The following is a 25,266-nucleotide window of genomic DNA, read 5'->3' on the forward strand; positions in this document are numbered from 1 at the left end:
CTTTATATTCTGACAGGCCCCTATATACTACATGTATCGGGGTGATATTTAAGAAATAGCTGGATGGTGGCGGTTCTTGACCATTTGTGTTTTTTACATGTTTTGAACATGAACACAATGTACACAATGCATGTTAACTATACGCAATTCTGAAGCCGACAGTGTGGAGATTCATAGTAATTGTTTACAGATGCTTCATATCAATACCTCAAATTTTACAGAGTTGTTTATTTAAGATTTACGGCTGTACTAAAGGAGTTGGATGCTAAGCCAAAGATTTACTGACACACAAAAAAGCTGAATTATTCATATCCAAGCAGATTGTTGTCTCTACCTTTTGTAATACCATTGAGATCATGAAACTAGTTTAACCAAGGGCTCTAAGTATTAGGTGGGCACTACAAATACATAAATAAATACAATAAAATTTTGGGCCAGACGTGAGCCTGCTTTTCAGTGAACTATAAAAATATCGTCAACAGTCAGTTGTCAACACTGATACTTCTATGAAATAATGATAATTCACTGATAATTATATGAAAATAGGTCAAGTATGAAAAGAAGCAGTATTCAAATCCAGCAGAAGTCAATAGAGAAAATCATTTGATTGTTCACATGAAAAGAGTGAATTTGTATTAGTTTATTTGTATACTATTGTTTAGTTATCTTATCTTTAGTTTAGTTAGTTATTCAGTTATCTTTTAATTGTTTAATAATTTTAGTCATTTTAAATACATTTTATTTATTTATTTTTCATATATTGAGCTTTATTTGTATTTCAGTTTTCATAATTCTATTACTTCAACTTCAGTCTATTTCATGTTTGCCAAAGCAACATTTCAAGCTTTTCATCTGACATTTTCAGTTTTATTTCAATTAATGAAAACAGTTTAAGTTATTCGTTATTAACAAAATTGTTAGCTAAAAATTACTTTGGGGAAATTTGTATTTTAAACACTTGTACAGACAACCTTTTAAACAAAGTTTGAATATATATATATTCAGTGATGGTTGGAATTTAAAACTTTGTTTAAAATGTTGTCTGTACAAGTGTCGCACAACACGGGTGCGATTAATCTTGATTTAAAAAAAAAAAAATCTATTGACAGCCATATATATATATATATTTGGGCTGTGGGAGTGAAACACGTTAACACATGCGATTAATTAAAAGTCATTACCGCATTAAAACAGTTTAACGCAATTAACGCAAATAAATTACAGAAGTCAATCAATCAATCAACTTTATTTATATAGCGCGTTTACAATCACGATTGTGTCAAAGCAGCTTCACAGTGTCAAACAGGGTAATATTGCGACAAAATTAGATTTGGCTGTACAGTCGTACTGGAGAAAACAGTGATGTTATCAGCTTATTTTAATTTATCATATAGCGACAATGTTGGCAGATCAGTATTATAGTTTATAGAATTAAATAAGACCTAATTCATATATTTTATTTGTATAATAAGTTGAATAACTTTAATCATATTTTTAGTGTCCCCAACTGAGCAAGCCAAGCCAAAGGCGACGTGAAGTACGTGAAGCTGCGACATTAACGTAATTTGAATCACGCAGTCCATCATAGAAGTCGGGAGTTTATCAATCACGCTGAGCATCTGCATTTGTAACCCTGGTAGGAGGAAATTTCCATTCTAACTATTTAACCTGATTCTTTGTTTGTGAGTTGAAGCCATTAAACTCTGGGAAAGTGTTCAGTGATCCAGTAACGTTAATCTAATTCATCCAAACAGTCCAAAACAGTGCTAATGTAAGGCCAGGCTGATACATCAGAGAGAATAGAGACTCGCAGCGTGTTTTTAGTGAATTGTTCATTCCAGTGTTTGCTTTGCTTTAAAACACGAGCTCTGTCATATTCTGCGACTGTTTCTGAAGAGAGCAATTGTGGTGTCGTACAGTAAGCACGTGAGTCACTGATGCACAGAGAACGTGCACGCACTCTCGATCACTGATCTCACGCAGCATCCATGTACATTTCAGTACATTCGCGTTGTTTCCACAGACACTCAGGAAGGATAATGTTTTATTTGTCATGTGTTAAAGCAGCACTGGGTAACTTTTGCTCTCGGGGTCCCCCTACAGTTGGAAAAAATGTTTACTTTTTTTTACAAAAAATTTAAAATGTAAAACTACTGTCGTAAGCTCTTTCATCCTACAACAGGGGATGCCATCACGCGTGAATTTGTTGACATGACAACCCTGATAGCCCTGAACTAGTGATGCGCGGGTCGTCTCATAACCCGCGGACCCTGTATGTCTATTTAATGGTCACGGGTGCGGGGCGGGTTGTAAAAATATATACAGTGGTGCGGGACGGGCCAAATAATTTCATAAAAGCGTGTTGGTGCAGCACTAACCCCTCATTTACACTGAACACGTGTGCAGCGCATTACGGCTGCGACAAGGTTTAAATCCGTCCTCCACGCGGTGCTAACTCACACCGGGAGCATATCCGAAGCGGAGCGACTGGATGCGTGAGACCACGTGATTTGCCTGACCAACGTCCATTTCTTGTCTCCTACCAAGGATATATTGCCAATATACATGCAATACGTTTTGGAGTCCGCACAGGGTGTTTATTTTGAAATTGACAGGGATTTTTGACTTTTATTTTGTATTTCTGGTGCGACTTGGATGCGCGTCCATCAAAAATAGAATAGGCACCTATATTTAGCGAAGATTCTGGGAAGCTTCTGAAACGCGCCGCATCGCGGCCGGTGTAAACACAAGCATTGACTAGATTGGGCGCGATCAGCTCCGGTAGCCGTGTCACAGCTGTAATGCGCCGCACACGTGTTCAGTGTAAATGAAGGTTAACAGTTCCCCTGAACACTGCAGGAGGAGTTCACATGCGGGTGTTCTTCTGGTGGCGCGTGTGAAATGTCTTCATCAGGTACAGTCAGTGGCATATGTTTCAGCATGTCATATGAATATAATTTCATGGGTTTTATTTTTTTCAAACACCAAATAATCACGATGCTCACGTTTACAAGCAAGCGTCATTATAGTAGTCTATTGGTTACCTTTTTACAGAATCTATTAGCCTAGAAATCTAGACGCACCCTAGCGGCAGCAAATTTAATCTGCCCGCAAGTGTCGTCTAGGAACTCTCAATACCCTTCTGAGCTGTATTCCTCTCAATCTGGACGGGCCAATCACATGTATAGAGTCGGCGGGCGGGGCCATAATGACAACGGCCGAGATGCGTTTGCGTGGTTCTAGTAAACACAGAAACTGGCGAACGGCGGCAGTCTTTCGAATCAGCTTTGACCGCGACTCTGGAAGACTTGGAGATAAGCTTTTCTCTGAGAAAAGAACAAAGAACGGCACTGAAGTCATTCTTAAAAAGGGAAGATGTGTTCGGAGTTTAGCCGACCAGATACAGTGAATGTTTAATCTATCAACAAGCTCCGTTTCACCTTCGTTGCTCTGGTTGGTGTAGCGCTATCCTATCGCGTGCAGAGGGAGTTTGAAAGACAACCGTTTATCCGGCCCCTCGGATTGAGCCCTGTCTATGGTGAGTTTCCAGACCAAAGATCTTGATGTGGGTCTGGCTTGTCAGGCTAAGAATCTATATGATACATCAATTCAATGTTTAAGTGGTAGGTAATCACCATAACAAGCATGACAGCATTGGTCGGGCACGCCTCCTCCAGCTCACGCCAACAAGCAAACACTGGTCCAATGTTGATCCTCGTCCTGTCTAGCACTTTTTCGTTTCCTCTTATTGCTTTCCTCCAACAAAACCTTTTCTTTCTTATTTGTCTGTGCTGCTTCGCACATGACTATATTATCCGACGAACAAAGTTGGGCTCGCACGTCCGAATTTAAGGAAGTGTGGTTGTTGATGGAAGTGACGTATATGCCGTAAAGCAGTCGAATTTTGTAGTTCTTTTTGTTCTCGGGTTACTACCTGAAACCCTGTGGTTACTACCTGAAAAGTTTAAAAGTACGATTAAAAACGATACAGACCCCCTATGGCAGACGTGTCATTCAACCTATTGTAAGTCGATGTATTATCACAAGAGTCTTGAAAATATATTATGAAGGTTGAAAAGTTACCTAGTGCTGCTTTAACGTTAGTGATGACCGGTTCGCAAACAAATCATTCATTTGAACCGGTTCTTTTTAGTGAATCAGTTCACCAAATCGGACTGAACCATTCCAAACAGTTCGTGTCTCTAGTAAACGCTAATCCACACATTTATAAAGTTATTCATTTTTTAATGCGTCTGACTCTCCCTCTGACTCGAAATAAACCAACATCCCGAAGTTATTCAGTTAACGGCACACTGAACAAAACCTACTGTTAAGAGAGAACTAATGATGATACTGACTCTGAGCACAGAGATATATATTGAGCATGCATGCAGCGGAGGGAGCGATGTTGTTTTGTTTAGTAAAAGTTGTTGTTGCAGCCCTTAACTGATGTTGATGTTGACATGTTGTGTTTTGGTCTAAAGTTTCGCCCTCCACCTACCTACCAATCACGAAGTCAGAAGTGTTTCGGCATCGGGGGTGTACAAATTTAGGTGTACAAATTTATTATATAATAGAATTATATGGATTCCTTATATTTGGTTATTTGGTTTCCTGGTTCAATGATCCTTGAAGCTTGCAGAAAATACAGTTTTGGGTACTTTTTACTTTGGTTATAGCAAATTATGACAAAATGAATGTGTTTGATAAGATAAATGGCGACTGCTTAATTTCATAATAAGCTTGTGATTAATCGTGATTAATCGCACAACACGGATGCGATTAATCATGATTAAAAAAAAAAAAATCTATTGACAGCCCTAATATATATATATATATATATATATATATATATATATATATATATATATATATATATATATATATATATATATATATATATATATAATATATAGGCTATATATATATATATATATATATATATATATATATATATATATATATATATATATATATATATATATATATATATATATATATATATATATATATATATATATATATATATATATATATATATATTACTGTTCATTTTGGTGTTATTTTATCTCAGTGTATGAAAATGTTTTTTTCAAAGCAAATCAATAGTTTTCATCTCATTTTTTGCTTCAGTATAAAATAATAACTCCGCTGCTGGACTGTCTCATCGTTTTCATTCATCATCTTATGTAACAGTCTGGCAGCATCTTCAAAATAAATAAGTAATTCTTCTCTGGACTTTTGGGTCACCAAGAAATGTCAGTCTCCACTCACTTTAAAGCCGGCTGGAGATGTGTGTGGAGAGAGGAGGCCGTACTTTTGCTGTGGGAGTGAAAATTGTAGCTCTCGTCACAGCTAAAGTGCCCTGAAAAATGTCAGGTAATTGCAGCGAGCTTCCCTGAGGAGAATTAGCTCAACGTGCTGTCACAAATGCCACAACTCCATTCTGAGTAATCAGACTTCATGTTTCCTGAAGTGAAAATAACTATGTTATGAATATCAGTGATCGGCTAAATGATTTGTCCATGCAGGAATGGATTACAGTGGTGGTGAATCGCACCGACAGAGATTTGTCAAATATGTGTAGGAGTTGATTTCCCAACTGGAATCCAGCAGCAACAGATTCGTAAAATTAAAATATTCCTCCACTACTCCAGAGTATTACTGGTTTGTTTTTATTTTTTATTTATTTTATTTTTTTGGAGCAAACATGCATGAAAACTGAAATCTAGGACAAGGCTCAGAGAGGAAATAAGTCTGGGAACTTCAAAGCAATTCAAGTAAGTTAGAAAAGTGACCTCTGCTCAGGCAACAACATTCCCTTATTTAGAGTACAGAGTATTTCCATGACAATTTGGCTGCATACTGACATGTTTTCCATCCTACTGTACGACAGAAATGATATAAAATGTGTTGGCCTGCTACTACCACCAGAAAAGTATAGTCATTAGAAGAAATTAATCTAGATGTGAGTAGTATTCACACACTCTAAAAAATGCTGGGTTAAAAACAACCCAAGTTGGGTTGAAAATGGACAAACCCAAAAATTAGGTTGTTTGAATAGGTCCATTTACCAGGGTTCAAACAACCCAATTTCTGGGTTTGTCCATTTTCAACCCTACTTGGGTTGTTTTTAACCCAGCATTTTTTAGAGTTAACTGTTCATACTTTACCCTAGAACTCAGTAGAAAATTAAAACAGGAAACACATTTTGTGAAAATTAGTATTTTTGGGGCTGGTAATCTAACAATTTTGGGAGGTAATTCCTCAGTCAGAATTTATTCTGACTAGGCTTTATATTAAAACACCACCACACTCTAAAAAATTCTGGGTTAAAAACAACCCAGGGTTAGAAATGGACAACCCCAGAAATTGGGTTATTTGAACCCTAGTAAATGGACCCATTCAAACAACCCAATTTCTGGGTTTGTTTAATTTCAACCCAGCTTGGGTTGTTTTTAACCCAGCATTTTTTAGAGTGCAAATGTAGGTTTTACATTTACACCACTTTATATATATAAAAAAAGAATTCACTGCTAACATACTTTACATTTTTTTTTTTTTTGTAATTTTGGTTATAACTAGAAATGGTATTTGCTAAAAGTATCTTACAGAAATATTGACTGAAATAAGTGTAAGTACTAAAATGACTAAAACTAAAATAAAAAATAAGGCTAAATAAATATTTTTAAAAATATTATTCAAATGTATAAACCTAAAATGAAATAACATGTTCATTCAACATATGATAGTATTCATAAATAATATAATACTATATAAATAATACTGACATTGACATGAATCTAATTTAATAGATTTTGTAAAAATGTTGTTATTTAATGATTACTAATTCATCGACTAATGTTAACCATCTAAGCCTTATTGTAAAGTGTAACACATTTATTACTTTATGTGTAAAATAATTTTGTAATTCAGATATAGCGGTCTATGTTGAGAAGCACTTTTTTTCTGTTGAGTTTTTGATTTACGAGATTTACATAAGAAGTAGGAGGCAATGGTGTTTGAGACTCACAGTATATGATGTCCATGTACTGAACTCTTATTATTTCACTATGGCAAGGTTAATTCAATTTTTCATTTTAGGGTACCTTTAAAAATCACACATCCATGTATAGGGGAGGCATTCTATTGTTCCGCTCTTTTAACAATGATAAATGTGGAACATACAGAGGGAATGTTAATGATCATCTCTAAGTGCAGATGAGAGCTTTGCTGACTTGGTTGGAGGCAAGAGCTGCTTGTGGCAAGTAAAGTGATTGGTAATCAGACACCACTTTACAGAGAAATGTGTGGAGGGTCCAAATGCACACACACACATGCACTGACTGCTACTGGATCAGAACGTTACGGCACAAAAGACAGGGTGCACACTTTGTTACCCTGGACGTCAGAAGCAATGTGAAATTGGCAGAGGAGCGTAAACAAATGTCAGCGAGTATGGAAACAAACATCCCCATGAATACACTCCCTCAGTGAGGTAATGCTGTTCTTGCAAAGAATCTTAAGGCCTAAAACATAATCTAGGGCCCTATTTTAACGATCTGAGCACATGGTCTGGAACACATGGCACCGGTGCATTTAGGGTGTGTCCGAATCCACTTTTCCTAACGACGGAAAAAATGTCTGGCACGTCAGACGCACGGTCCAAAAGGGTTGTACCTACTCTCTTAATGAGTCATGGGTGTGTTTTGGGCGTAATGTGCAATAAACCAATCACCTTTTTAAAAGGTGCACTTTTGTTTCTTTTAGGTACTAATGCTTACACTTTAGGTACTTTTAAGGTACAAATGTGTATAATTTAGGTACAAAAGTGCACCTTTTGAAAAGGTACTGCCCCAGTGACAGCTTTTGTACCTTTTTTCTGAGAGTGTATACTATAACAAATAGTGGCAATTATTGCAGCAAATGATAGCACAACACAACAACATTCACCAAAAAATAAAGCTTGTCTTAACTTAATAAAAACTATATACATTACCTTTAAAATGTCGGGGTCAGTATTTTTTCAGGATTCAGTATTTTTTTCTTTGAACAAGGATGCATAAAATATGATTTAAAAAAATGACAGTAAAGACATATATAATGTTATATTTCTACTTTAAATAAATGTTATTCTTTTGAACTTTCTATTATTCAAAAAATCTTGAAAAAAACATATAATGGTTTCAGCAAAAATCAAAGCATCACAACTATTTTCATCATTGATAATAATCAGAAACATTTCTTGAGCAGCAAATCATCATATTTGAATGGTTTCTGATGATCACAGAAATAAATTACATTTAAATATAAAGCACAAGAATAATAAAATAAAACATATTCACACAGAAACAGTTATTTTAAATTGTAGTACTATTTCACAATAATCCTGATTTGCTGTGTTTCTGATCAAATAAATGGAGACTTCTTTCAAAAACATTTTAAAAAATCTTACTGAACCCAAATATTTGAATGGTAATGTACAAAAAAATGAAAGCACCATTAAAATTACTGTTAAATCTCTGCCATTATAATGTACGCACAGTTCAAAAGCTCAGTCTTTGTTTCCTCACCCACACAATCAATCATTACAAATGAATATAACTAAAGGTCACGTCTATACAGAAAACATTGTTTCAGTTAGCAAGGGCTGATCTATAGAAACACAGTGTATTAACTTTTAATGTATATTATGAGTAAGTAGGATAATTGTAGCAATAAATAGTATGACTCATAAACGATGCCACCAAAAGACAATAACAATATTGCGTTAGCTACAGTACATCACTCAAAACCTCAAGGGGAACAATAGCAATACAATTTTGTTTATTAAAGTTCAGCATTGTGACATGAAAACAAATCATGCCGCCATTAGGCATACCATAATGTGACAAGAAAATGCTCCTATTTTTTTTTTTATTATTCTGGCCAGATGATAAATATGCAAAACCATCCTGTTCTGTTCTCTCAATGTTAACCAGATGCAGCAATGTGATTTGCATTCGCAAATGGATTTGCATGCACATCTGCCACCGGATGACTGAACGTATTGGATCATACTTTATGTTTTCAGTTCCAGTTGAATTCTGAAGACATGTAATGAGTTGAAATGCAATATTTTGGCTTTAATAACTTATTAAATGTGGAATATTTCTTAAATCCAATGTGGTTGATTTTGACCTTATGTGTCTATATAATTGGGATCAAAGGCAAAAACAACTTAAAAAATTACCTGAGTATCTTCAAATTACCTAAGTATCTTACCAAATGTTAGTTTATCTAAGGCTCAGACTTCCACATGATTGCATCCGTAATTTGATGCAATTCTCCATCCGTTGGGTAATGGCAAAAAAAAAAAAAAAAAAAAAAAAAAAAGACATTAATTACATCAGCAATTATCTGAAGTATGTTTTGGGATTTCATTAAAATGATGCAGCTCTGTCCAAAAATATAGTGTCAGACACGCTGCAATCTGCTCCAAGAAAATAAATAAATAAAATAAAATAAAAAGAGATGAATATAGAAGTAAACACAGAAATCAACATGTAAATCTCTGAGGTAACAATGTGAAAATTTACACCTTGTGGTGAAAATTAAATGCGACTGTTGCAATATCGAAGGCTTATTTCCCAATTTTGTCATTGTTGGGGAACTTTTACAAGTACAAAAATGTTTTACAATCTCTCGGTTAATGGTGTCATGAAAACTACATGAACAGTAATTACAATCTAATTTATATATATATATACAGTGAGGAAAATGATACAGCTGCAAATAAGTATATGTATATATCTTTCAGATAAATCCACTGACCAACTCTCCCCACTTTACATTCATTATAAATGACTGGGCAGCCTCCTGTTCGGAGTGTTCTCATACAGCCAGGGTAAAAGACCTTGACTAGTGTCCCAAACTAAAAGGGGGGAAGGTCTGATGTAGGTCTGATGTCTGATATATATACACCTTAAGTGACGTGTGATCCAAAAATCACAACGTCAGCGGTGACGTGAGTACCAATTACTACCTTACTTTAGGGGTGACCCCGAATAGTCGAAGATTCGATGCATCGATATGCGGAGCCTGATTCGACCACCGATCTCACGGTCGAATCTTCGCTGGTGTAATGAAACGAGGATCATACCATTTTGGCAATATGGGGGTGCTCAATATTTTAAAGACGTGTCGCGGTGCTGAGCTGAACTGAGCATCAGTGTGCGACCCCTTTAAGGGCGCTGAGCTTCGCACCGCGCCTTTAAAATTAGAACACGTTCAATGAGTGTACACACACCGGCGGAAGCATTCAGCGCCTGTCCGCAGCCACTCAGGAAGTTGTTTAAAATCCTGCTGCACCACAGAGCGCTTTCGTGCAGCTCATCTGTCAGTCAATTTCAAAATTGAGCTTGCGTGTATATAATGTGCGCGTCAGGTGTCGGTGTGAGTGAGATCCTGAGGCGCGCGGGGCTGAGCTTCCCGTACGTCTTCACTCACTTTAGGCACAATCGGCTTCAGAACGTGCATGTAAACGCACTCAAAGTGTTCTTTTCCACTCTAGGCAGGTATTTTTTTAGGTTTATTTATCAAAATGTTCTTTTTTATATTTGTAATCTTTTATATATATGATGTTCTGTGTTTCGATCGCGGCTTTAACATGTTATGAGAAAACAGTTTATTAATGTTTATCCACCACATTAACTTTTAGGCTATTTAAACCTAAATAAGAAAGCCATTGTCAGTTCGTCTGTTAGTTGGCAGGCAGTTTTGGCCGCTTTATTAAAAGTGTTTGCTGTGTGCAGTGTGTAAAGGAAAATAAAAATAGTTTTACCCTTCTGCTGACTCGGTATTTCTGACCATGTCCATCCCTTTATGACCATCCTCTGATGGCTATTCCAGCAGGATAATGCCCCATGTCACAAAGTTCGAATCATTTCAAATTGATATATATTTCAAACAAATTTAATAGCTTAAATCACCTTTTTTTCCATTCTGACATTCAGTTTGGAGTTTGGAGCAGGAAATTGTCTTGACCAGGACCAGACCCCTTAAGGCATTGAAGCAACTGAGACAATAATCAAGGTTTTTAGTATATTTTTTATTGCTACGTGGCAAACAAGTTACCAGTAGGTTCAGAAAACAAACAAGACCCAGCATTCATGATATGCACGCTCTTAAGGCTGTGCAATTGGGCAATTAGTTGAAAGGGGTGTGTTCAAAAAAATAGCAGTGTCTACCTTTGACTGTACAAACTCAAAACTATTTTGTACAAACATTTTTTTTTTCTTTTTTTTCTGGGATTAAGCAATCCTGTGAATCACTAAACTAATATTTAGTTGTATGACCACAGTTTTTTAAAACTGCTTGACATCTGTGTGGCATGGAGTCAACCAACTTGTGGCACCTCTCAGCTGTTATTCCACTCCATGATTCTTTAACAACATTCCACAATTCATTCACATTTCTTGGTTTTGCTTCAGAAACAGCATTTTTGATATCACCCCACAAGTTCTCAATTGGATTAAGGTCTGGAGATTGGGCTGGCCACTCCATAACATTAATTTTGTTGGTTTGGAACCAAGACTTTGCCTGTTTACTAGTGTGTTTTGGGTCATTGTCTTGTTGAAACAACCGTTTCAAGGGCATGTCCTCTTCAGCATAGGGCAACATGACCTCTTCAAGTATTTTAACATATGCAAACTGATCCATGATCCCTGGTATGCGATAAATAGGCCCAACACCATAGTAGGAGAAACATGCCCATATCATGATGCTTGCACCTCCATGCTTCACTGTCTTCACTGTGTACTGTGGCTTGAATTCAGAGTTTGGGGGTCGTCTCACAAACTGCCTGTGGCCCTTGGACCCAAAAAGAACAATTTTACTCTCATCAGTCCACAAAATGTTCCTCCATTTCTCTTTAGGCCAGTTGATGTGTTCTTTGGCAAATTGTAACCTCTTCTGCACATGCCTTTTTTTTAACAGAGGGACTTTGCGGGGGATCCTTGAAAATAGATTAGCTTCACACAGACGTCTTCTAACTGTCACAGTACTTACAGGTAACTCCAGACTGTCTTTGATCATCCTGGAGGTGATCATTGGCTGAGCCTTTGCCATTCTGGTTATTCTTCTATCCATTTTGATGGTTGTCTTCCGTTTTCTTCCACGTCTCTCTGGTTTTGCTCTCCATTTTAAGGCATTGGAGATCATTTTAGCTGAACAGCCTATCATTTTTTGCACCTCTTTATAGGTTTTCCCCTCTCTAATCAACTTTTTAATCAAAGTACGCTGTTCTTCTGAACAATGTCTTGAACGACCCATTTTCCTCAGCTTTCAAATGCATGTTCAACAAGTGTTGGCTTCATCCTTAAATAGGGGCCACCTGATTCACACCTGTTTCTTCACAAAATTGATGACCTCAGTGATTGAATGCCACACTGCTATTTTTTTGAACACACCCCTTTCAACTAATTCAACTAATTGCCCAATTGCACAGCCTTAAGAGCGTGCATATCATGAATGCTGGGTCTCATTTGTTTTCTGAGAATCTACTGAACCTACTGGTAACTTGTTTGCCAAGTAGCAATAAAAAAATATACGAAAAACCTTGATTATTCTGGTTAGTCACATTGTACTGCTATTATTTTGAACAATACTGTATATATATATATATATATTGTGGTGTGGCAAGCAGCGGGGCGAGGGACCGCGAGAGCGGGCCGGTGATTAATGTTCACGAGTGCCAGTTGCGTGGCACACCGGTCTCGTCTCGCGGCCATGTGACGGGAGCATATAAGGAGGAGCAAGGACAGCGGAAGACGAGAGAGGACCAGGCCTGGATTTTATGTTTAGTTTTGTTTATGTGTTTGTGGGCAGTCGTCCGTGAGGGGCTGCCCACGTTTTATTTTGTGTGTGTTTGCGGGCAGTCGTCCGTGAGGGGCTGTCCGCGGTTTTACTTTCATTTTGTTTCTTTACTTTAAATAAATGTTTGTTGAGCGTTCGCCGGTTCCCGCCTCCTTCCTTCCCATCTACAAACCGTATTACATTGGTGCCGAAACCCGGGAGGAAGGAGGGACGCGCTGTCGGAGAGCCCTCGCTGCTGAGGGGGATCGCGGTGCTGAGGAGTTCGGGCAGCGCGGATGATGAAAGACCGCGAGTGACTGCCAGAGGCGGTGGTGCTGGAGCGAGTGAAGACCGGTGGGACGGCGAGCTCGCTGCCGTGCCCCTGGGTCGAGGTGGGGTGGCGGCCGTCCTGGAGGGAGCGGAGGAGTTGCCGGCGTTCGCCGTGGGCCGGAGCCTGCTGCCATCCGCCGGAACGGGGAGGAGCAGGGAACACGGAGCTCGCTGCCGACTGCCCTCAATAGGAGGAGCCACCGCCGGCCGGCAGGGGGCGGAGGAGGATCGGGCCGTCCACCGGGCGTCCAGCACCATCGCATAGCACCGCGAGGAAGAGCCTCTCGGCTGGTGAGGACTGAGCGGCAGTGTGTCGGGGAACCGGACCAGAATTTTTTTTCTCTTTCTCTCTTTTTTTCCCTCTCTCCCCTCTCTCGTCCGCGGGCTCCTCGTGCTCCCGTCTACATTTCTCTCGCCTCTCTGTCCTTACCCCCAGGTGCCGCGGCCGCCGTGATCGCCCCCCCCGGGAGAGGGGGGGAGGGGGAGTAGAGCGCCGTCTCGGGAGTGCCCCCCGGCCTGCGAGGGGCGATGGGGGTATGTGGTGTGGCAAGCAGCGGGGCGAGGGACCGCGAGAGCGGGCCGGTGATTAACGTTCACGAGTGCCAGCTGCGTGGCACACCGGTCTCGTCTCGCGGCCATGTGACGGGAGCATATAAGGAGGAGCAAGGACAGCGGAAGACGAGAGAGGACCAGGCCTGGATTTTATGTTTAGTTTTGTTTATGTGTTTGTGGGCAGTCGTCCGTGAGGGGCTGCCCACGTTTTATTTTGTGTGTGTTTGCGGGCAGTCGTCCGTGAGGGGCTGTCCGCGGTTTTACTTTCATTTTGTTTCTTTACTTTAAATAAATGTTTGTTGAGCGTTCGGCGGTTCCCGCCTCCTTCCTTCCCATCTACAAACCGTATTACATATATATTTATATATATATATATATATATATATATATATATATATATATATATATATATATATATATATATATATATATATATATATATATATATATACCAATCAGTGAATAACACTGACTATCTCTTCATCGTGGATATATTAGGGATATATGGCATATATTAGGCAGCAAGTGAACATTTTGCTCTCAAAGTTGATGTGTTAAAAACAGGAAAAATGGGCAAGCATAAGGACTAAGGATTTGAGCGAGTTTAACAAGGGCCAAAATTGAGCAGAGCATTTCCAAAACTGCAGCTCTTGTGGGCTGTTCACGGTCTGCAGTGGTCAGTATCTATCAAAAGTGGTCCAAGGTAGGAACAGTGGTGAACCGGCGACAGGGTCATGGGCGGCCAAGGCTCATTGATTCACGTGGGGAGGAAAGGGTGTGTGGTCTGATCATACAGAGGAGCTACTGTAGCTCAAATTGTTTAAGAAGTTAATAATAGTTCTGATAGAAAGGTGTCAGAATACACCGTGCATCGCAGTTTACTGTGGGCACGTGAGCATCAAAAAAGCATAACAAAACAAAACAAATGAATGAAGGCACGAACGAATGAACAAATTAATGAATTAATGTAACATTCATGACAAAACGTTTCCAAATCAAACAATAAGGGGGGGAGACAAAAAATGTCCTTTCTTTAAGAACAGTAGAATTATACATCTTCCCAGCTGCCCATATTTACTAATATATCCTAGTTTAATATGGTTATCAATAGGTTATATGGTTATTATAGAAAATAAAGACATTTATTTCTGGTGCAGCAGACTGTAAAACTCAATTTAAAACAGAGCAGAAATATCTGTTTGAAATTGAATTGCCTGCTCTGTACTGATGGCTGCTGCTGCATTGTGGGAAGATGGCACTGAGCGATCAAATTTCTCTGTGGAGGGGGAAGCTCTCAGGGGAAGAACTTCCCTTTCTGCTGTCTAATGCTGTGGTGGACCGTGCTAGTCAAGCTCAGAGTACTGGCTGTGGAAAGACCCGAATGGGGCATCTATTACATTAATTTTACACCGCAGGAACCTCTGGGAACATTGTGATTCCACTTCAGAAAATCACTAACATGCTTTTATTGCCACCCACTGTCATGCTGTTAAAAGCTACAGTAGGATTTATTACTTAAGGAACTTGAAGGACCATAAAGTAGTAGTTTACTGTAAGATACAATGGTGAAGTTGTTGTAGTGAACCACCATAAAATTATTTAGGACCTGTTGGATGCGTAATGGTAGCGGAACGAGAGCCCACAAGAATTCATCCAAGTTCATTCATAACTGTTTGGAAACCTTAAAACTAGAACACCTGAATTTCATACTTATTCTTGTAATTAAGTACTCTCAATGACAGATATTTGGAGCGCAACACAAACTTCCAATATAATGGAAAAGCGCCAAATTGCAATCTCCTCCTTATTGAAAAGGGATAATAAAAAATGAAAAACAGAAACAATCATAAATCTGGACTGCTACACTCACTAAGGTCTGTAGAAGCAGGTACACCATGTTTTATTTGTTTGACCTTACATTTTGCTGGAATACTTGGAGTGTATCTGAATAGTATTTACTTTTTCCACATTTTGTTATGTTAAACCCTTATTCCAAAATGGACTAAATTCATAATGTATGTCCCTCGATTCTACAAACAATGCCCCGTAATGACAATGTAAAAGAATTTTGTTTGAAATCCTAGGTCCCACAGTTAACAGTGCATATCAGAGCACAAACCAAACCATGAAGTCCAAGGAATTATCTGTAGACCTCTGAGACAGGATTGTATAAAGGCACAGATTTGGGGAAGGGTACAGATTAATTATTGCAGCATTGAAGGTCCCAATGAGCACAGTGTATTGAATGAAATTATCATCCGTTAATGGGAGAAGTTTGGAACCCCTAGGACTCTTCCTAGAGCTGGCCGCCTGGCAAAACGATCAGGGGAGAATGACCTTAGTCAGGGAGGTGACCAAGAATGTGATGGTCACTGTGACAGAGCTCCAGCATTTCTCTGTGGAGAGAGGAGACCCTTCCAGAAGAACATGTATCTCTGCGGCAGTCCACCAATCAGTCCTGGATAATAGACAGCACATGACAGCCCACCTGGATTTTTCCAAAAGGCCCCTGAAGGACTCTCAGACCACAAGAAACAAAGTTCTCTGGTCTGAAGAAACTAAGATTGAACTCGTCGGCCTAAATGGCAAAGCATCATGTCAGACTTCAGACTTGAGGCTGTAATTGGTGCAAAAGGTGCTTCAAACAAAGTATTGAGCAAAGGCTGTGAATAATTATTTACATGTGATTTTTTTGTGTTTTTTTATTTTTAATCAAAAAATAATAATAAAGACTTCAAAAAAACTTCACGGTGTCATTATGGGGTATTGTTTGTAGAATTTAGGAAAAAATAATTTCCATAAATATGGAAAACAAATTAGGAGCTGTGAATACTTTCCGGACGTACACTTTAAAATATAAAATGTTACTTTTAGCAGGATTCCTTAAGTTCTAAGTTGACCAATGTTTTTTTTTTAACTTAGCAAACTGGTGAGGGAAGGCTGGTTGTGGTTTGATGAACCTGTGTGGGTATGTGTACTCACCGCTGTGCTGGCAGCTGCCTGCTTGGACTCCTCCGTCAGCAAAGTTAGCATCTGTTCTACCTTCTGCTCTTCCTCCGTGCTGATATAGTCGGTATCTACACAAAACAAACACACACAACAAATGTCAGACTTTGCACACTGTACTGACATATCGTACATGTGAGGAACTATTCATTGGTGTACACTTCGGCTTTTCAACATCAGTGTAGTTTGTAATTCTGTCACTGACATGGGGATTGGGTTGCCGTGTTGGAAGTCAAAGAAAAATGTATTTATGTTTGTTATTATCTTTAAAAACTTTGGCTTGTGCTTGTTATTATATATCTATATGTAGACAGCAACAAGTGACTGTTAAAAAGTGTATTTGTAATTTAATCATTCAAGAGATTCATTTAAAAACACTGATTCGTATAGGAATGAAATAAGTTAAATCTTTATGAGTTAGTCATTGAATCATTCATTCAACAAGACTACTAAAAAACAGAGCCTTATGTAAATTACATGTTATTTTGTTTAATTGTCTATACGGAATTGTGAGAGAATCGTGAGAATTGAGAATCTTGATTTTAAACTAAAAATGTATGCCAGAATCGTTGCAGCTCTAATATATATAGTGAGGAAATAAGCATTTGAACACCTTGCTATTTTGCTACCACCCCATGCTTCACAGTAGGGATGGTGTTCTTGGGATGGTACTCATCATTCTTCTTCCTCCAAACACGTTTAGCGGAATTATGACCAAAAAGTTCTATTTTGGTCTCATCTGACCACATGACTTTCTCCCATGACTCCTCTGGATCATCCAAATGGTCATTGGCAAACTTAAGACGGGCCTGGACATGTGCTGGTTTAAGCAGGGGAACCTTCCGTGCATGATTTTAAACCATGACGTCTTAGTGTATTGCCAATAGTAACCTTGGAAACGGTGGTCCCAGCTCTTTTCAGGTCATTGACCAGCTCCTCCTATGTAGTTCTGGGCTGATTTCTCACCTTTCTTAGGATCATTGAGACCCCACGAGGTGAGATCTTGCATGGAGCCCCAGTCTGAGGGAGATTGACAGTCATGTTTAGCTTCTTCCATTGTTTAATGTTTGCTCTAACAGTGGACCTTTTTTTTTACCAAGCTGCTTGGCAATTTCCCCGTAGCCCTTTCCAGCGTTGTGGAGGTGTACAATTTTGTCTCTAGTGTCTTTGGACAGCTCTTTGGTCTTGGCCATGTTAGTAGTTGGATTTTTACTGATTGTATGGGGTGGACAGGTGTCTTTATGCAACTAACGAACACCTTTTTGAGTTAGCTGCATAAAGACAGGTGTCTTTATGCAGCTAACTCAAAAAGGTGCATATCATTTAGGATAATAAATGGAGTGGAGGTGGACATTTTAAAGGCAGACTAAAAGGTCTTTGAGGGTCAGAATAGAGTAGAATTCTAGCTGATAGACAGGTGTCTATCTGCAACTGTACAAATAAATAGTTAAAAAATCATAAATTGTGATTTCTGGATTTTTTTTTGTAGATTATGTCTCTCACAGTGGACATGCACCTACGATGACAATTTCAGACCCCTCCCCTCCATGATTTCCAAGTGGGAGATTTTGCAAAATAGCAGGGTGTTCAAATACTTATTTTCCTTAATGTATGTATATATATATATATATATATATATATATATATATATATATATATATATATATATATATATATATATATATATATATATATATATATATATATATATACACAGTGGATGGATGGATGGATGGATGGATGGATGGATGGATGGATGGATGGATGGATGGATGGATGGATGGATGGATGGATGGATGGATGGATGGATGGATGGATAGATAGATAGATAGATAGATAGATAGATAGATAGATAGATAGATAGATAGATAGATAGATAGATAGATAGATAGATAGATAGATAGATAGATAGATAGATAGATAGATAGATAGATAGATAGATAGATAGATAGATAGATAGATAGATAGATAGATAGACAGACAGATAGATAGATAGATTTTTATGGAATTGCACTCTCAAACTAATTTGCCCTTTTTAGTAAATCTGGCCCATATCCAGAATCAGCTTTATTGCCAAGTACAGTGGGTTTACATGTACTAGAGATTTGTTGATGTACAGGTGCTTAGAAAATGGATGGCTACAGAATGGATATTAAAAAAATAAAAAATAAACAATATTGCACTTCACTCATATGCATTTATGCAAATGCAAAGGAGAGACCACAGTTACAACTGCCACTCACAGCCTTGACTGGCACAATCAAAAAAAGATCAATGCCAAAGAAAAGACTTTCGTAATTGCATTCACGTCAGGCTTGAAAGACCCTCTCCTACATCCATTTGTCCAGGCTCATCATGAACACACTGGGACCAGGATCAGCTTGATAATTTTAGACTCTCGTTGCAGCGCCAAAGGTCTGGCAGGCTTGTTTTTCTTTCAGCTTTTACTTTCCCCACAGCAATTTCATGCTTGTCTAGTCTGGAAGTGCCAAAATTGGCCCTGACATTGCCAATCATCACTACTCCATCCAATGTTTTGGACTGACGAACAGCAATGATGTCTTGATTTTGAATGGAAGGCGGAGTGGAAAACGACTATATTATGAGTTCTAACGGCACAGTTCTGACGTTAAACTGTCTGTTGCTACAATCACACAGAAGCTGAAAACAATGTGTCAAGGCTGCTTAGCATTGTGTCGTTACCCTCTGCAGGTAGAAATACATGCTCCAAGGACAACAAAAATAAGTAGTATTCTAAATATTTCAAACCTAAATATTTTCTAAATATTTTTGCGACCCTACACATATACCCCAATTTTGTTTGCCCAATTCAAGAGGGTCCTGTGCAGTGTTCATTTTTTAATTTTATTTTTTTGGTTACTTTTTAATAATATATACATTAAACGTCATCATTCACTGCTCAGCTTCAGCTCAGAGTCATGTTTTTCTTAATTGGCGAACAAGAGATCTATAATCAACTGTAAGCATTTAGAAACACAAACAGTTTGTCCTGATGATGGGCATCACGTCTAACATGTAATGTGTGGTTAGCATGTTCCTTTGGGTGTAGAGCACCTGAAGACTCATGACTAAATGTCACCAATCAGAACACGAGCCACATTTGTTGCAGAAGCACAGCCAGATGAGCTGCAGAGTACACCTGCAACTGATAAAGAAAGCAGTGATATTTACATGGAATATTTATGAGGGGCATTCAAAAGAAAGCGGCGCTTAATTAAATATTTGGCCTATCATTGTGAAACCCTTCCAGGTTTTAAAACGCATCATTAGCACAGATCAAAACCCATCAATCAACTGACAAACCTCCCACAAACTCAGCTTGCATTGCTTATATTAATAGTTCATCCAAATATGAACACATTCAGGATTAATTTATTTAACCTCATGGTGCTCCAAACCTGCTCTTTACAAATGGATAGAAATATAGTATTAAATAATGTCTGATGTGTGTGTGTCTCTGTGTGTATGTGTGTGTGGGTGTAGCTTATTTATATCTGTATGGACCTTGCTTTGTGCACTGGTCATGTTGGAACAGGAAGGGGCCATCCTCAAACCATTCCCACAAAGTTGGGAAAGCATGAAATTGTCCAACATGTCTACATACCACTGCTGAAGCATTATATGTTCCTTTCACTGGAACTAAGTAGCCAAGCCAAACCCCTGAACAACAACCCCACACCAAACTTTACATTTAGCAGAATACAGTCAAGTACCATTCTCCTGGCGACTGCCAAACCCAGACTCGTCCATCAGATTACCAGACAAGGAAGCGTGATTCATCAATCCACTGCTCTAGAGTCAAGTGGCGGTGTGCTTTTACACCACTGCATCTGACGCTTTGCATTGCACTTGGTGATGTAAGGCTTAGATGCAGCTACTCCCAAATGCTTCCACTTTGTTATAAAACCACTAACAGTTGCCCATGAAATATTTAGTAGTGAGGAAATTTTACAAATGGATTTATTACACCAGTGGCAACCTATCGCAGTACTATGCTCGAATTCACTGAGCTCCTGAGAGCAACCCTCAAATGTCTGTAGAAGAGATGCCTCAGTGCTTGATTTTATACACATGTGGCCATTGAAGTGACTGGAACACCTAAATTCAGTCAACTGCAGGGGTGACAATATTGTGCATATATTGCCTTAAGAAAATTTACTGGCCATAAATATTTTTTACAAGCCATGAAACAGATGAATCCTTATTAAAGTTACAAAAGATATTCAGTCTATAGCAGTGAGAAATTGTCTTTTTTTTTTGTTTGATTTACATTAATGACAGACAACAACAGGAATATTAAGCTCCTGTCACTTCAAGAGGGAATGCACGGATCCAATATACTGATTATTGCATCAGCAAAGTGTTGCTTATTGCAAAGTGTTACACGTTTTCTTTCTCAACTGTTTAATTTGACTTAAGACATAACTATGTTTACAAGGATACTTGCCAAGACTGACATTTTGACATAACTGTTTGAATATGTCTGTTCAAGAGCAAAACAACGTGAAAGAGAGCTCAGTTCATTATTCCATGGTCCTAACTGATATATGGATCCAACCAGAGAACACTGCCACATCTGCAGCCCTCTCCACAAACTTTTCTTTTTGGGGGGGGGGTACTGGTCTCCAATGAATGGAAATGTAATCCTTTACCATCTCTCTGACAAAAGCTCAATTGAATCCCAAGCAATTACTATCACCGGCCCTATTAAAATCCATTTTATAGTTGTTTATTGCTCCCAGGTCAACTAGGCAATTTCTTGGAGGATTTGCTACTCTCATACTTCCCTGAGGATGGTACTTGCCTTGTTTGACCTCAAGTAAGTATCAACTATGGCTACTCACAAATCAGGTGACCAACTGGAGTTTATTTACTATTGCTCCAATGACCATACCAGGCTTGTGCACAATTCAGAATTGAATTGAGAATGACACCTGAATTCCAATTAAATTCTTGAATTTGAATTGATGACAAAAACAGGATCTAGATTTACAATTCGAATTTGAAATAAAGGAAGCAGAATTTAAATTCAATAAAAAATTCTAAAAAATTCATATACATGTCCATCTTGCCATAGCAGCTTCTTCTGCACCTGTTGAGACAGGACCAGAATGGTGCAGACTCAATGATAAAACATTTGAGGAGCGATTGCTCAGTGAGATTTTCACTGAAATAAATGAAAAAATGAATTTGTGTTATTTAATTTCTTTGAAATGAAAATAACTTTGTAACAAAACTAATTAAACAACACTGAGGGGGTAATTTATATCAAGAATTTGATCATCTATATTTTAGAACAAAATGTGAGCAGGGATGAGTACTGCCGTGCAAAGGCAAAAGGCCTTAACTTCGTTTTTGGTCAACAATGAGTTAATGACATTTTTGGGACATTCAAGACCTCCTTTATCACGTGGATAAATATTGTTAGTCAATTCCGTTGTTTTTTCGAGAAAATTATGGATTGTCTTAACAGTAACTTCCAAAAGCCCAGGAGAAACCAAGGCAGAACCCCGTAACAGCAGTTACCACTCTTTGGTACTCTGCCTTTGTTTAGCAATGCGTCAAAATTAAGTTACGGTGCCGACATGCAGTTATGTGTCATGTCTAATGTCTTAATAATGGCATCAGAATGCAACCAAAGCACATGATGGTAATAAGAAGATGGCTATAATTAATTGTAAATCATCCAAAATAAATGCCATGATCATTAGATTTTATACAGGTGTAAATGATTTTGTAAATGGTGATCAGCAACCAAATATTGATAATAAGGAAGTTACTGCCTTTTGCTTGGCATGCCAAGCAAAAAACTCCTCAATTTTTGCAGACAATACAGAAACATAGTGCAGAAACTTCAAAATAAGGGTCAAAAGTCAAGTTTTAGAAGAAGAAAAAATGTAGATAATTTCCAGTGTCCCACCTATAATTAATTTGGCAGGACAACAAAAAATCTTTAAAGTCATTTTTCTCAGTTCCACACTTCAGTGAGTTAAGGTCTTTTGCCTTTGTAGGGCAGAGTATTGACACTGTAAAAAAATAATAATCATGGGTCTTATGGGTAATGGGTAATTTTCACTTAAAAACACTATCATTAATTTGATCATTAAAAACAGTCTGTATATTTTCGTGGTTCAGTTTTGTATACAAAATATTGAGAACATTTCACTAATAAAACCAAGAGATACATTTACCTTTCCATTTTTTAATTTTTTTTTTTTAAGGAAATGTAAGCAATCTTGAGCCTTCAATCGAAGAACCAAATAAGCTGATAAAATTAAGGAAAATAAGGTTACCTATTTATTTTAAGAGAATTACCTCAATTATGCAGTGTTAGTTAGAGACAACATTGTTTGTTTACAGCATACTTTGCATATGGCTGGAAATGAAGAGTTATTAATGAAATTAAGTGTTTGTTTTTTTTGAGTGAAGGGAAACATCTGTAAATGAATAATGTTCATTTATGTTTGAAATTTGAAAGAATTTCTGTTATGTTGAAGTTTTGACCATTACCATTGTGAAGAAGAGTAGAGCTTATGGTTAGGTTGTAACGTGAATAGCTGCAAGTATAATTATAAAGCATGTTGCATTGTTTAATAAGCAATAACTTTACTAATGCTAGTGGAATAAGTTTGTTTTTACTTGCGCTAGCAGCAAACAGTGTATTAATTGCTAAACATAATTAATTAATTGAGTTAATATTAATTGCTGAGTTAATAACATAACTCAAATTCAAATATAAACATAATATAAATATAAGACAATTTCCATTTACTCTAATGTATACCCTTTTTTAAAACTTAAATTTAAAAAAGCACAATCCACTAATTATATTAAAATCATCATGTGCTATAAACAAAAATAATTTAGAAATTGTACTTAATTTATTCAGGTAGGTTCCACAAAAAAAACTATTAATATAAAAATATTATGTGTAATATTGTTGCCATAATTTTTTTTTTAAGTAGATAGTGTGTAATATTTTTTTGCAGCGTAGTTATGTGTGATTAAATGATATTATTAAATTACAAAAAAAAAGTAATGGTATTTAGTTGTATTATTGAGGTAAAATGTGTAATTCAATAGTTACTAATCATATTAAAAGGAAATAGCTTTGCAATGATAAAGTAATCCAAATTAAGTGACCCAAACCACATTTATAATGAGTAACTTATAACAGTAAGCAATTACATTTTCAAAGTAACCTTCCTAACAATGAATATATGTGAGATTTAACACATTCTTTCTGTTGTATGACTGTGTGGAATTTCTTTGAATTGTCATGAATTAGGTCCATTCCACTTCCTGTCATTCAAATTCAAATTCAACTTCCTGTGGGGTGGAGGCAATTCAATTAAAATACCAATTTATGAATTGAATGGAGGCCAATTATGAAATTCTGAATCTTGCACAAGCCTGGACCATACGATGGCCACTCGACTGCAATCCTCAGATCACTTCATCCTCACTTTTAACCTCAACCATGATGCAACACACACTCCTCCACAGGTCACCTTTCAGCGTAACCTACGCACACTCTCACCCTCCCGCCTATCCTCTTTGGTCTCATCCACATTTTCTCGCCCTAATCAGCTATCATCACTAGATACTATCAGTGAAACTAATATGCTTTTCTCCACTCTAACATTTTGTTTTTCTGCCACATTGCATCAAGGCCAGCCCACACCACTCCCTCTGCCCCATGGCTATTTGATGTTCTGTGTAAAAAAAATTCTAAATTCAGGGATTCAAAGTGTAAGGTGGTGCAGATCGAAAGATCCTGCTGACCTTGGTTTGTATCAATCCCTTCTCTCTTTCTTCTTTGCTAATGTCTCTACTGCTAAAATGACTTATTACCACAACAAAATTAACAATTCTTCTGACTCCCACAGTTTTCAAAACATTCTCTTCGCTTCATAATCCTCCTTCCTCAATCATCAAAGCTGAAGACTTGGCTACATTCTTCATAAATTAAACAACAACCATCATTCGAACCCTCCTTCTCTCCGCTCTCAGACACAGAAGTCTTGATACCTATAACGCAAATGTAAAAGAATAGCAAAGCAGAGAGGAATGATATTGTTGGTATCATATTCAGAACACATTTTTTTCAGCTCAGAACAATAAAAAACATTTGACAGTGGGGGCTAATACAGTAAGCATTAGTTATTGTTCTTGGTGTCAACAGGCTTTTATGTTTTTTTTTTGTTTTTTTTGTTTTGTTTTTTAGGAGTTTGCGTGGGGTAAACCATGCTTTCCACCACAATGGAACTGTATGGTGATAACCAGTATAGCCTCCGTAGAATCACTTCTGCCACTCGACAGAGCAAAATACATAGAAAAAATGAGCCATACTGGGTTGGATTGTCCATACAGTATCTTTGGACAAATGACTCAACAGAATAGCCAGATGTGTCATTTTATAGTCGAAATGCATGCTGCTCCCCCAAATATTAACAGGCTTACTTGATAAATTGTCCAGTCTTGCATTCATGTAGCTTTATTTGTTGTTGTTTTTTGTTTTTG

General features: G+C 37.7%; 1 protein-coding gene across 4 annotated transcripts in view; it reads right to left on the bottom strand.

Moving 5' to 3' along the window:
- LOC137040563 (E3 ubiquitin-protein ligase RNF123) overlaps positions 1–25,266 on the bottom strand; it is a 200,603-nt gene that overhangs the window by 15,694 nt on the left and 159,643 nt on the right. For all 4 annotated transcript variants that reach the window (XM_067416310.1, XM_067416308.1, XM_067416307.1 and 1 more), the window contains exon 37: positions 16,699–16,793. In XM_067416310.1, the coding sequence (XP_067272411.1) occupies positions 16,699–16,793 (95 nt within the window). The remainder of the gene's footprint in view (positions 1–16,698; positions 16,794–25,266) is intronic.

Source organism: Pseudorasbora parva, chromosome 14, assembly GCF_024679245.1.
Source record: "Pseudorasbora parva isolate DD20220531a chromosome 14, ASM2467924v1, whole genome shotgun sequence".
NCBI lineage: Eukaryota > Metazoa > Chordata > Actinopteri > Cypriniformes > Gobionidae > Pseudorasbora > Pseudorasbora parva.